Source organism: Haemorhous mexicanus, chromosome 1, assembly GCF_027477595.1.
Source record: "Haemorhous mexicanus isolate bHaeMex1 chromosome 1, bHaeMex1.pri, whole genome shotgun sequence".
Classification (NCBI taxonomy): Eukaryota; Metazoa; Chordata; class Aves; order Passeriformes; family Fringillidae; genus Haemorhous; species Haemorhous mexicanus.
This window is the reverse complement of record NC_082341.1, coordinates 119,586,598-119,601,332: the sequence shown is the minus strand read 5'-3', so window position 1 is coordinate 119,601,332 and position 14,735 is coordinate 119,586,598. Positions and strand designations below refer to the sequence as shown.

The following is a 14,735-nucleotide window of genomic DNA, read 5'->3' as shown; positions in this document are numbered from 1 at the left end:
AACAATCTTGTATACTTCAGTGGCAGAAGAATTGCACCATCACCTTGTACAGTCATCAAGGCCATACATTGTTTTCATAGAGCACTGGAAGAGAGGAAATATCCACTGCTTGTTGTGAGGCCCAGCAGTAAGCAGTGATGGAAGACTATGTGGCTTTGTACTGACATTTTAACTCATATCCTCAATCAAAGGTATAGTTAGTATAAATCAGAAGACTCCTGGAGCTGGACTGCATGAGAAACAAGCTCATGTAAATTTCATGACTTGCCTTCTCTTGACTTTGACACATCTGTATTCAGGAGGCTCTTCATCCTCATCTTCATCTTGGTCATGAAGCAGCAACTGCTTTTTTTCCCTTGAATTTGAGCTACATGACTCCTGCGCACCTAAAAAAAGATACATCACATTCTCCTTCTGCATAAATCAATTCCTTACCTTCCTGTCCCCAAAGTACCCCTGCAGCTACAGCTAGTTAGTGAGTGCCAAACACACATCTTTACTTGTCTTTGTTTGAGGGACAACATACTAATAAAGCTTCCAGTATTACACTGTAGTGTTAACAATCTTATGAAGGACCAACTTCAAATTATCTCATATCTCCATGAAAAATAAAGTGTCTACACGATACAAAATTTGAAGCAGTTTCTCCTTGTGAGTAAAATTTGTTTTCTATCTCATTAGCTATGCAAAGATATTCATACAGATTTAGAAAGGAAGAATTTAAACAGTCCTCTCATTTCTTTTTCAAAAGGAATCTTCTTTTCACCTCTCCCATTCCAGCTCTACTGTAGGACCAAGCTGGGACCACATCTGCTTCTTCCTCTCTTAGAAAGTCACTAGCAGCAGACTTAAGTCTCAGCTGCAGTATCAAGACAAAGATAAATAATTAAATATGCACTAACACGGATCTCTCACCAATATCTGTAGTACATTTGAATATTTATGAAGTACATGTTCTGTTAAAACCATTTCTGGCTGAAGACCACATTCAATACACAGGTTAGAAAGGAGAAATCATCCAAAGAAGCAGAAGGAAGAAAAAGGAATCAAGTATGTAATCATTCCACAAAATACCTAATTGACTTTTAAAAAATAATACAGACATGCCCTTGTTTCCTACATACAACTACCTAGAGAATTCTGATAATCAACTTTATCTGATTTTGTATTACCTGACTGGTTAAGACTCTTATTTTCACAAGATGCTCTCCTTTTTCTGCTTCCGCCATCACAGGGCTCCTTCTGGCTTCCACTGTCAAATGAAATCTGCTCTTCAGGATCTTTGTGGGCTACTGTTAGAGCAGCACTGCTCTGCTCCACTTCCTCCAGATTCAGATTTAAATCACAAATCCCAGAAATTATTTCACTGTGGGGATCAGCACTTGAAGGGAGTCTTTCCTCACTTCTGGTGTTGGAGGGAGACAGCTCCAAGCTCAGCACTTCACTGTGCTCAGGTCCTGGGCTAACCAAGCCCATTTCACCTGAAAAACCAGTCTCCTGTGTAATCCCATTAATTTCCACTTTGTCACCATGTGAGCTCTCAGTAGTCCATCCTTGACTTGTCCAGTACTGAAACTGTTCCCAATAATACCAGTACAGTTCACTATAATGCTGCTCCCATTCTTCCTTAGTATCTGGACTACTCCAAGGCTCAGAGGCTGTGATGCCCTCAGATGATGACACTTCTTGGTGCTTTTCCAACCAACTTTGCCAAAGAAGGCCCTCTCCATACTCGTTCCAGTACTTCTCCCATTTTTCCTTAAGTTCACTGGGTAGAGCCTCACTTGCAAGGCTTTCTGAACTTTCACAGTTCTCTTCAATTACAGCCTGAGGTTTGCTGCTCATCTCACACTGCTCTGTAGCTAGGGCCAGCTCACCAGAAACAGACTGGGTACAACCACCACAAGCTTTGTCCTGGCATTCCTGCCCCATTTTATCCTCACGTTTTTGCTGTAACTCATTTTTCTTCTTCTTTTTCTTTTTCATAATCTTCACATTATTTTTCTTTCTATAATTTTCTGTTACCTAAAAGATAATGGAAAAGTTAGAAGTCCACAACATACATACAATCTTGTCCTCTCTCCAGTCACATTTCTGTTTCCATTGGAACCCTCCCTCTCAGTGCAACCCTGCTGTTAGCTTTCTCCCCAAAAAGGCTGTCGAGTTTCTGGGTCTGATAGGGCCCTGCTATATAACCTCAACTGACACTTCTGAGGAAGGTGTAAGGAAGAGCTGTAGAAACACACACAACAAAAAAGCAGAATGATAGACAGAAGTGGAGCTGCTGAGTGGGAAGTCATGAGCAGCTCAAAGATTCAGAAAGAAAGTCATCAACAAGAAACACTATAAAATCCTAAAGGGAAGCTGGTGAGGAATTGAAGGGTGACAAGGTTGAGCTCAACAGCAAAATACTGTCTTGGTAACATCAAGGTTTTGTTTTATGCAGCTGTGGTGGCTGACCCTTACTTTTACCTGGTATCTGCTCAATCAGCAAACACTGTTTAGTGTCTTATTAAGATAGCAAACATAATGCTCAAGCTCACAGAATGTTAAATACTTGCTATTTTGGATGCTGTACACACACACACAAAAAAATCATTCTGTACTCAAAAACTCTATAAAATCCCGCAGCTGAATCTCTGTTAGTCTTGAACAGAGTGACCCAAAAGAGGGGAGCAATATCTTTTCCACCCCATAACAATCTCCAAGTTGGCTAACAGAAATAGGAAACAAGGAAACAAAAACCTCCTGCCCAAACAGGTGGCCCTTTCATTTGTGCATTACAATCACTTCACTCATTACAACAAAACCAGCCACTACAGTTATCTGGTGGAACAGAAGACAGAAACCTCTTCCTGAAAGGAACACTAAGGTAACTTGTTGGTTTCATCAATTACAACTCCACTTGTTTCAGAGGGGCTTCCTGTCATGACAGAACTCACACGGACTAAGGACTGTGAATGTATGCCCCAATAGCTGCAATCTTTAGTTTTGCTACACTGACAAAAATGTTAGGTGGACTATAAAGAAGTTAAAACTGAAGAACTGGCATTGATCTTTTATCCACATCCCTCATGTTATTACACACAGACCAAAGCACAATGCTTAGTAGTAATGTAATAAGAAAATGCATTATTTTCCCATTCAACTTATTTGCATATTACTACACAACAACAAAAATTGTATACATACCTTGGGCTTGAAGTTGGATGCCTGTATGGTCTATTTACAAGTCATCAATTCAAATCACATATAAGTTTTTATTTAGTAACAAATTAATTAGGTCAGAACCATGCAGCGCTCTGTCTCACTGTCAGGGAGGTCTGTATTACATAAAGTGGACACTGCGAATATTGTACTGTCTTTTTGTCATCTGTGAAAACTTTAGGCCTCTTCTAAAGTCCAAATATGGGAAGCAAAGCACCAATGCCTCACTCCTGCCTTTTGGAACAGCCTGGCTTTATCTGAGGGATTTGAAAAATCAGCTGTTTACATTACTATCAAAAGTTAAATGGTTAAAGCAGACAGTGTGAAAATAAATGCCCAGACTGGAGTGTACTAGCTGTCCTGATGTGCAGCATCAGCTTTATCACAGCTGTTTTAAATCAGGTTTCTCTAGTCATGAGACCAGTACAGATACGGACACATAAAGCATAGCCTTGACCCTGTTTAGTCCAACTGGCAGAGAGGTTTTACAACCTGGACAGACCAAGGTGCTGTGTGCTGTTACCAGGATGCAATGCAGGCAGCTTAAAGGCAGCTCGGATACACTTCCATGAACTGCCATCTCAGAAATAACTGAGAGGAGGCATGTCCCTAGGCCTGGAAACACCACACAAACATAAACAAATAAAGCAAGTAAAGATTTACCACAAAGTTCCTGTGGGCTGACTGCCCACCAAACTGAAGAGGCAATCCCATGCTCTTCATAAGCTCAGCTTCTGAGTCTAATTCAACTTCTTCCAGGTCCAGGGCATGATTAGCATCCACCTTTAATCTCACATTGGGACAACAGTTCTCCTCCTCAGACACTTGTTCTTCCCCTGTTAACAAGATATTTTCATGAACATAATCTGACACCTCAATGCCACAGCATGGCACACAAAAGATAGCAGAACTGCCTCTTATGCTTTCTTTCTCATTTCAAAATCTTCCTCATAAACAGCTCAACTTCTGCATAACTATCAGTAGGAATCCAAATGTAACTTCAGCAGCTAAGGCACTGGACTGGGTCTGTCTGGAAAGGAGTTAATCTCTCCATAGCAGTCTCTATGGCATTGTGTTTGGGATTTGTGGTTGAAACAGTGTGGGCAGCACGCTGATGTTTTGGCTACTGCCAGCAGTACTCACACAGCCTCCTTAGCCTGACTGTGCCCTCCCTAGCAAGCTTGCACTTCTATCAAATTGTTAAGCAGAAACATATGTACATAAAATTACAAATATTATTCAGAGAGTAGGAGCTGTACATGGATGGAAATTATGAAATCAAAATCTCTTGACCAAGTTGATAATACTGAAGCATTCAAGGTTTTTGGTTTGGTTGCTCAGGATATATTTACTGCCAAATTATCACATAACATGAGATCTTTCAATTTTTAACTGATTAGTCTCACTACAAATCACTCATACATGTACAAAAACATAGTTTACAATCTCCTTCTTTCATTCCTCTCATATTGCCTCAATCTAACCTGTGCTATTATTTATCAGCTTCTATTTCTGCACAGACTTCCTTTCAAATCAAGATATTATGCTGCTGGATCTACCAACACAGCAATAATTAAAAAAGATACCAAAACAATTATTGTCAGATATGCAAACGTGAGGAATTCAGGAGATGGAGTAGAGGAGTGGTGTTAAATTTGTTAGAGTATACACCATGATAATTCCTAGATTACAAGCATGCCAAGTGAGAGACTTACTTTTCTGGTCCTCCTCACATGATTCATAGCATATATGTGACTCATAATTTTCCCCATCAGTGCTATTGCACTTCTCTACTTCTCGCTCAGCAAATTAACTAGCAACAGCTAATGTCCTAGGCTGGGGTAGAGACAGAGGAGACAAATATCTAGGATTCACATTATGCAATCAATATTGAATTAAGTTGAAATTATGATTTAAGACCAGGTCAGGGATGTGTGATATAATCTGTTCCATGCACCGGGTGAATATTATGTGAGCTGGTAAAATTTATCTGGATAGAAATTGTTGGGGAGGATGAAACAGGAAAGCCTTATAAATATGATTGCCTAGCAAAAGATTTTGAGAATATGGAAACCATTAGCGAGATTGAAATGAAAGCAAGCGTTGAGATACCAAGCCTTAGCTACTGAACAACTAGAAAACTATGGTATGGCAGGCTGAAGGTAGTCCCCTTTTGATTAGGCAACACCCTCTGCTTGCAGACAGGTCCAAGGGTCAGAGCAGACCCTACTAGCTTGGCAGAAGGGGTCCAAAGAGTAGTTTTTAGGGTTTAAAATGTAGCACAGCATGGTAATGTAATGATCCTTATAGGCTGGGAATGCTATAAATGCTATAGCATTTGTATCTTGTAGTACTAGCTAGACTGGCTAGTGAAAAGTAGAAGATTCAGCACAGAAGAAGATTTATTCTATTGTAATGGGATTATAATTGTATTTGTCCTCTTTTACTCATTCGTCCTCTTTTCCTCTTGCTCTCTCTCTTCTGGGCTCCTCTTTGGAGCTCCTCTCTCAGGCCTGCTCCAAGCTGTGGCTGGCAGCTCCAAGCAGGGCCCCTGCACCCAGGCCCTTTGCAATAAACCACAAGTTCCAGGACCCGGCTTCGGAGATCTCTCATCTCCATCTGTCCTGACCGTCCTACCCAGCGTCGCTCCTACAAGGAATAAGCACTGCACTTGGTTTGACACAACCTTCTACATCAATATTATGGTAACCTGAAAGCTATGTAAGTTTTAAGTTAATAATAAACTTCTGTCCCCATAGCAAAAGTACTGAAAAACAACACAGAGGTAGGAATAACTTAAATAACCACACATAACTCATTTTGAGACTGCACCTCACATTGCATAGTACATTGTATTAGCTTACCTGTACTGTCATTGTCATCTTTGACATAAAATCCTTTTAATCCCAGTTTATATAATTTTCGATCTCTGCAAAAATAAAGACAGACACAGATGCAGAAAGTCACCATTGAAACAATTTTTTTTTCAGTAAAAGCAATCATTCACTGGAAAAAACCTCCCCAGGGATGCAATAAAATCCCCACCACTGGACGTTTCAAGATGATACTTGATGGGGTACTTAACCTCTTCTAGGCTCCGCTCCCATGAAAGGCTGGACCATGGGACCTTTCCCAAGGTCCCTTCCCACACGGGCTGCCCTGTGACACCAGACACGCGAGGCAAATATAAAGTAACAACATCTGGAAAAGGCAACACTTTAATTAAAGCCTGACGGGAAAGCCCACAGGAGCGACGTTCAGAAAACTCTGCACTACACAGTACACGCCGGAATTTAATTTTCTGGTCCTCCTCTCGTTGAGGAACCGGCAGCGCCCCTGCGGATGGGGAGCGCGAAGGGGGCGGCAGGGCGCGCTGAGCCCCGGCCCAGGGGTCAGCGTCTGGGGGCTCCTCTCACCTTTTTCTGCTCACCAGTGATAAACATATCGGGGTGCTTTTGGGTACAGCCCCGCAAACCCCTGCTCCGCCCGCATCCCCTAGCCGCAGCAGCGCGGCCCTTCCCGCCCGTCCCCAGCGGGACCTCCCCGGCCGCGGGGGCCAGGACAGGCGGCGCGCCCGGCGCTACTCACTCGACGAAGGCGCGGGAGCAGAGGCACAGGATGCCGCCGGCCGCCCCCGCCCGCAGCAGCAGCTCGGCCACCAGCCTCGGGCCCGGCTCCGGCTCCTGCACCATGGCTGCGGGAAGCTCCCCACGCCGGGCCGGGCCGGGCCGTGCCGGGCCCGCCGCCTTCCGCCGGAACTGCCGCCCGCGCCCGCCCCGCTGCGGCCGGGAGGGCAGCCCGAGGCGGGGCCTGCGCTCCCAGAGCCGCCCCACCAGGGGTACGAGCGTGTGTGTGGGGTTCGGAGTGAGTAAAGCGGAGCGGTGGAAAGGGCATCGCAACGAAAGTCTGCAGGAAAAGATGCAGCAGACAAAATCTGGTAGAACCGGGAGTGGGAAACAGAAGTGGAACTACTCCAATATTTTGGAGTAGTGACTGGAGCAGAATCATAAAATCACAGAATGGTTTGGGTTGGGGCGGACCTTAAAATCACTTTGTGCCAATCCTTCTGCCATGGGCAGGGACACTTTCCACTAAACCAGGCTGTTCAAAACCCCATCCAGCCTGGCACTTCCAGGGATGGGGCATCCACAAATTGTCTGGGAAACCCCAGTGCCTCACCTCTCTCACAATAAAGAATGAACAGGAGAGCTCAAAAAGGTGAGAGAGTCAGAATGTAAACAAAGCGTGGTGAGAAAAGGGGCTTGGGAGGAGGCAGGGTGAGGCAGCAAGGTCGGAATGAGGCTCTGGAGGCAGAGGTTGGGTAGGGAGGGAGGAAACCATTGGGAAGCAGGCATGTGTGATAGGGTACAGTGACACAGATAACCGTGTTTTGCTCACACGTTTCTTTACTGTTGGGTCTTGCTTCAGTCAATACCTTAAGATATAACCTGGGAAAACGTCATTGAGAGATCCGATGACTTGAGAGAGTTGGAGCGTGTTTAGAATAGGGGGTTGGGTGGAGACAAGGGAAAGTGCAGTGATGAGCAGAGCACAGGATCCTGCCCTGTAGGATCAGTTTCTATCCTTTTATCTCCTGTAGAGAATTTATAGGATGGTGCACTAGGTTTGAGAGATTTCCTGCATAAAACACTGAGTGATGGACTGTTCAGTTCTACTTAGATTACTCACAGTGTATCTGTAAGACACATGAAATTCATGTCTCTAAAGACAATTACAAAGCCTGCCTTGAGATCACTGGGTCAGGCTTTCTCAGATAAAAATTATGGACTTTGGGATCTCTTCTTACCTGCTAACCTGTTTAATGGACAGTGAAAGAGTATGAGAAAGAAATGTAGCCTTCACATCTGCTCTGCTTTTATGCCCTGTCCTGGTTTCGACCAGGACAGGGTTAATTTTTTGCAGTAGTGCTAAAATGCAGAATACCATTCCTAAAGCACAACAGGCCCTCTGGAATGTGTTTTTGACAAGCTGGGATACTGAGTGTTATGTTACCTGCATTCAATGCATGATCAGTGTGCAGTTTGTCTGCTGTGCTGTTTCTTTCTGTTTGTGTATTTAAGGTAACAAGGCTGTACAGCCTCATGAGGGTGCAAGATGTCCTCAGGATTAATAAGACATTTCATACAAAACATATGCAAAGAGGGGTTTGGATGCAGAAGGATGTTCAGATGACACTAGCACAACTACAACAACAAATTCCATCCATTTACAGGAAGAAAAGTCTTAGCTGTGTACTGAATCACCTACCATCTTACATCTGATATAAACAAAAATATTAAATGCCAGTGTTAGTCAGGGCTTGAATATGTCTATCATTACAATAATTAAATACTTTAGAAACACAGGGAAAGATTGCACCAGTTCTAGCATTCATGTGGGTCTAACTGCATTTGCAGTTAGGATGATGTATCACCTTCATATTTCAAAAGGGAAGATGCAGTAAAACGAAAACCTTTCAACACAAATTGTTCAGCAACAGCCAAATGCTGTGCATAAAAGTTGAATTGTAAAGTGCAAAATATTTTGAGAATTAGGATACTGCTTAAGGAAACAATGTTACATTTTTAATGAAATGCAGTGAATTGCACTCGTGTGCAAGATGCCTCTTCTTTTATAATATTGCAGCCCAATATTCTGCAGCCTGCAGGAGCAGCCACCATCAGGTAAGGCAAAACCTTTGTGGGAATGCTCCTAATACTCTCAGATTCCCCAGCCACCTGCAGCTGATGGCATGTTTTCTGTCTGTTTAGCAGGATTTCTTCTCATGATACTTGTCCACTTTACCCCACAGCTGTTGCATGAGAAGGAACCCTTTTCCATTTTGAACACGGCTTCTCCCAACTTCAAATGATGCTTCACTTATAAGAATAATAAGTGAGCAATTGATCCATACTCAGCTACTGTACTGGTGGATTTTGTAGATATCAGTCCATATAATCTCTTCCAAGATGACAAACCCTGGCATATCCAATGTACCTCCTGTGGGAGCTGGTCTGTACCCCTGGTTTTCCCCCTTACTCTCTTTTCTTGTACTTTACCCTACTAGAGATACCCCCTTCGGACCAAGGCTGCACTGATAGGTCTGACCTAAGCAGGGCAATGCACTTGGGCTGTGATTTCTAGCACACATGACTTTAAAATGTGGCACTTACACCAGCAGAAAGATGCTTGTGACAACACTTCTTTCACTTTAGGTTGCACTGGCAAGTAGCATGTTTCAATTAAAGTAAAATAAGCCATTCTTTAAAGATTTCCACTGATGAGATTCTACTGATTTAAAAAGTCATATGTAGTGAAATTAGTAAAAGTTTGCTGTTGACAAGGAGCCTGTTTTATAGGAAGATAATGGACTGCTTCACACTGAGTTGGTGCAGGGCTGGTATGCCTATTTCTGTTTCTTGCTCCTTGCTCTCATACGCAGTCATGGGGCTCAGCTTCAAAGTCCTTCTTGGACCTATCTCTTGTTATTATTTTTTATGTATCTTAAGTGATAGTGAGGATCTCCCCTTTGCAGTGATCCTGGCTTTGCTGCTTTTTTCTGTGCTTCTCAGAAGGTGACCTTGCTGCCCAACTGGCTTTAAAGCATTTCATTATTTCCTTTTTAAATCCCTTTTCAAAGTTAACTTCCATGACAAATACTGACCAAATAATGATAATATGAAGGATTCTGGGAATAACATCCTTAGCTGTTAAAAATAAAACAAAAGCAAATATGTGCAATGTTTTTGAAATGGAACATATTCTCACTGTAACTCTTACCTGCTCAATAATTCTGAGCTCCACCCTTACATTCACATCTCCTTTACCATATAAGAGTAGTGCTGGACAAGTAAGGCAAGTATTTCTAAGACAAGATGAAGCTTTTTATATGTTTATGTATTAACTCTCAGAAAACAGCATTCACTGTCTCCTTGAAGGAAATTATTGGATTAGATATGTATCTGCATATAATAAAAAAGTCAAATAGTTTATCAACATCTCCCTTTATAAGCAGATAACAAGACTTAAAAAATTAAGAACAGTATTTAAACAGAGTACAATTTTCTAATTTACATGTTTTTAAGTCAAGTGATTCTAGCACCTTTATGTGGTGGATAAGCTGAGAGAAGCATCTGAGAGTGTTTAAGTCAATATATTGCATTCTCTCTTAGCAGGAAGCGATAGGTACATGAGAATCTCAAATCTCTGTAATTCATATATTGAAAGATTTGATTCAGCTGAAGTATCTGGACAACTTTCTGCAAGCTGTGCCCTGGTTCTGGCTGATCAAAATGCCATTTATAATGGTCTTTGTACTTGAATTTTTTCTTCCTGGTGCTCTGTACTTTTTCAGTCTTTAGCTTCACACATGTAAGAAAAAGGATGTCTTGAAGGGGCATTATTCCAATGAATTGTGGACCAGTAGGTGGCAAATGGTGGTGTCTGGGGAACTTGTGTGGAAAATAATGGCAAGCTAAGTGAAGGCTTTTTCTTTTAGCTTAAAAATCGTCTCTAATAAAGAGGAGAAGATGGAGGACATGTCACTTCACCAGTTGCAGATGTACACAGAAGGACATACAATTGAATTAAGATTCAGAGACACTGCAGTCTTCTCAAGAGGTACTGGCCAATGTACAAATAACCAAATACTCAAATACTATTCATCACTTGCAGAATTTGAGGTCTCACAGTAATATTTCCTTAACACTTTTTTTGGTAAAGATGAGAGTCCACTAAGCAAATGCAAATCACAAGGTCAGGGTTGTTTGACATATGATTTGGTGACCATCTGTGATAGAGTGGATTTTTTTCTGTGTCAAAGTCCCCTTTGACAGTTAGATATGACTGATCTGGTACATGAGAAAGTAATTTTATGTGGCAATATTATCTCAGTGGGAATTAAGCTATGATCCTCCTGAAAACTGTGTGCTTCTAATTTTTGCTCAGCTTTTGCTTTTATTTCAAAATACATAGACTCATTTAGGTTGGAAAAGATCACTGAGCTCAGCTATTAACCTAAAACTGCCAAGGCCACTATTAAACCATGTCCTATGGTGCCACATCTGCAAGTCTTTGAAATACCTCCAGGGACGGTGACTCAACCACTTCTCTGGGAAGCCTGTTCCAATGTTTGGCAACCCTTTCCATGAAGAAATTTTTCCTAATAATGCAACCTATATCTCTCCTGGTGCAACTTGAGGCCATTTCCTCTTGAAGGAAATCCCAGCTTGAACATGAAGCCATCCCTGACTGATTGATTTTTTTTGTTTTTATGGTAGATGAGCCGAACAAATGTTTAGAAAGACACAGAGCAAACATGGTATCCATACAGGTTGTTTAAGTCTGTTTCTTACTGTACAGTGCATTTTTTATCTCCTAATTGCCTTCTTAAAGACACCTTAAGTCTCAACCTTCTAGTAATGGGCAGTATCCTCTAATTATGTTGTAACTGTACTCAGATTGTGTCATTAGCCAAATCTGTGGGAGCTGCAGGTTCTTGTAATCATTGTGGTTGCCTTAGCTGTGATGGGTTGTTCAGTATCTGCAACTACAGTGAAACAATAATACTGTTAAACAGTAATTACTTCACTTTCACAGAGCAAAACAGAAATACTTAAGACAAAATCTATTGGAAAACACTAATAAAGGGTACTTCAGCCACAGCTCCACATTCTGTAATTCTAGGACAGAATATGAATTTTAATTGCTCTTTCATTTTTGTAGTGAAGGGCTCAGGGTTTCTTTGTTGTTGTCTTGTTTGCTTTTGTTTTGTTTTGTTTTTTTTGAATGTGTATGAATTTTTTATGGGTTTGGTTTTGTTTGGTTTTTTTTTTTGTTTGTGAGCAAATTCAGCTGCCTGCTGCCTGATTCAAAAGCACCTTTGAATCCTGTGGGAATTGTAATTAATTGGAACAGTATGTATTTGGTCATGCCAGTTATCAGGCACTTAACCTAATGCTTCTGTTTCTGCCCAGTGAAGTCTTGGATTTAAATTTTTTAATTAATTTAAAAATAATTTTTAATTTCCTTTTTTTTTTTTTTGGTATAGTAGTAAATACAGATAAATCACATCCAGTTCCATAGCTTTAGCTAGATAATGGGCCATATAATTTATTTTACAAATAGCCACTATTCGTTTGCACCTTTGGAAGGGCTGCTGATGTAGTTTAAGCCAAAGAAGGCCACATAATGGGACTGTGAATCCATCAGGGACATCTTAAAAATTAGTTTGAGGATGTGTAGTTTTTATTCTTCTTCATCATAAAGCATATTGATCATGTAATTGGATTTTTATATACATTCCTATAAGTAAGTTTTATAGTGCTTTATTGGAGCTCTGTTTTCCAATATAGCTCTGAAAATTATAACTTCTTGTTTCTCTTGTTGGTTATTAATTTTTTTCTTGGGGATTTGTGGATTTTTTGGCATTGTATGAGAGCCTTAATCATAAACCCATTATACTTAATAACATCTACATCTCACTGAAAAGATTGTTTCTAATCTAAAGAGTGAGTAGCAACTTTGTGTGAAGAATGCAAGACTTTTTATTCTTTCAGGCTGAAAAGTGGTGTCAAGGAAAGACAGTTCAAAGGGTATGGCCATAGGCAAGTGTTTTCAGAAACCATTAATTTTCACCTCAACAGCCACCACTAACCACAAAACAAGATCCTGCTGGTTTAAGTAACTGCAGGGTAACAAAAAAATGTGATAGATCTAACCTCCCAAGAAACAGGGTGGCAAATTAGGGATGTGCCCTTGCCTATCTTCAACTAAAGCAGTTTAATCTTAGCCCTTCCATCATAGAAAGGAGCTCTTCCGTACAGGGATCTTCCTCTGAAACTGAGCTTGTTCCTGCTGAGGTCCTGATCTGAAGATGCAAGGGTGTCCTTGCTGGGCTGGCGCCTTGCTAGAGCTTCTTTTTAGGTTGAAAACTTTAGGTGACCAGTAGCTTTATTATTTTCTTTCTGTTAAATTCATTATATTGTATGTGTATTTCTTTCATGGGACATTTGAATAGTATGTTTTAAATTTATTTGCTGTGTTTTATGGTTAATATCTTTAATAAAATTATAGGGGATATGTTGTTTCTCTGGAACTAATCATTGAAGTCTCTTGCTTTTCAGCTCATACTTGAGCATCCGAAAGCCTTAGCTACATTTTACTTTTCATTGCTTTTGTTGAACGGGAAACTTTTATTTAATTCTGCTCTTTCTGCACTCTCTCAGCTCATCACTTATTTTTAATTTCTTTAGTTATAGTATGACAACTATGAGAAATTAGAGACTGTTCATCTGGGAGGTATTTTCCCAGGTTCAATGTCCGGGCTGCAAATTGCACCAATGCATGTGAAAACAGACTACCTACTGAAACATAATTTGGAAATAAGAAATTTCCTTTCTGTGATACAAGCTCATATTAAGGTGACAGCATAAAGAGAGGAATGGCACAGGAATGCCCAGGACTGTAGCCAGCAACTGTCTCTGAGATAATTAGAGCATCAAGAAGAAGCATGTTAACCTCTAACTAGGAAATGAAATAGTCAATCATCTGAGTTAAAGACCTATTGTAACTTGAGTGCAATTCAGGGGTACTTAAGCTAATTGCTCATTGTGGTTTTAATAGCATATGACTTTTTTAACACCAGGGACTGTGTCAGGCAAGACTTGTTTCACTTAAGTGGTTTAACTCAGATCAGGATCTAAGTGGTTTACTGATTTATTAATGACACATAATTAGCTGACACTCTGTGAACTTCACCTTCTGGATCAATATCAACAGGCTGACAGATAAACCAGAGTGGAAAACACTTGCAGGATGTTAAAACACACCTATAAATTGCTTAACAGCCTAATCTCCACCATTTCTAGTCCCACAAGAGCATGCTTGTGCACATCTCTCTCTTACAGGACAGGGGGTGACAAGTGCACCCCTCTCTTGTGGCCATGCATATTCTCCTGCTGGAGTTCATGTGTACCAGTGGAGGTCTCTGCTGCCTGCTAGTCCATGGGCTGGTGAGAAGGAATTCCATGGGTTCCAAGCAGTGGGTTCTTCTGGTCTTGCACCCCATTCTGGGGGGATACAGGACACGATGGCAGTGGGGTGACTCCTGGCAGCATCTGAGCCAGGGATCAAACTGCTGTGTGCCTTCCACTCCCACATGTCACCCCACAGTCTCAAGTTTCCTTCCATTTTTTATGCTTCCCATGCTCTTTTCTCAAAAGCCTGTTGGCAATCCCCTGGTTGCTGCTTAATCAAACAGATCCCTAGAGTAAGCAAACATTGTCATTATTAATTTCCTATTTTGGGGTAAAAGACCAGTTCTCTCAGATCTGGCAGTTTTGGGTGTCCTGTCTTTACATGCTGTTTTCACTCTCCTTTCATGCAATGAGTTACTCTTCAAGACAGGTCCATCAGGAGGTTTTGCTACCTTGAAACTCAACTGGTATAAAATTACTATTATATATAAGATAATAAGATAATATATAAGATATATATATACATAAGATTTTACGGTTTTGACCGGTGAG

The 14,735-nt window shown here is 41.1% G+C and overlaps 1 protein-coding gene across 6 annotated transcripts in view; it reads right to left on the bottom strand.

Annotated features, from left to right (window-relative positions):
* TGS1 (trimethylguanosine synthase 1) overlaps positions 1-14,735 on the bottom strand; it is a 68,606-nt gene that overhangs the window by 15,545 nt on the left and 38,326 nt on the right. For 5 of the 6 annotated variants that reach the window (XM_059860704.1, XM_059860689.1, XM_059860697.1 and 2 more), the window contains 4 exons: positions 6,072-6,136; positions 3,871-4,043; positions 1,173-2,025; positions 269-386 (listed from right to left, as the gene is read on the bottom strand). In XM_059860704.1, the coding sequence (XP_059716687.1) occupies positions 269-386; positions 1,173-2,025; positions 3,871-3,930 (1,031 nt within the window). In that variant the 5' untranslated portion in view covers positions 3,931-4,043; positions 6,072-6,136. Of the gene's footprint in view, positions 1-268; positions 387-1,172; positions 2,026-3,870; positions 4,044-6,071; positions 6,137-6,795; positions 6,953-14,735 lie in introns of those variants that run through there. The other variant, XM_059860669.1, reaches the window with a different exon arrangement.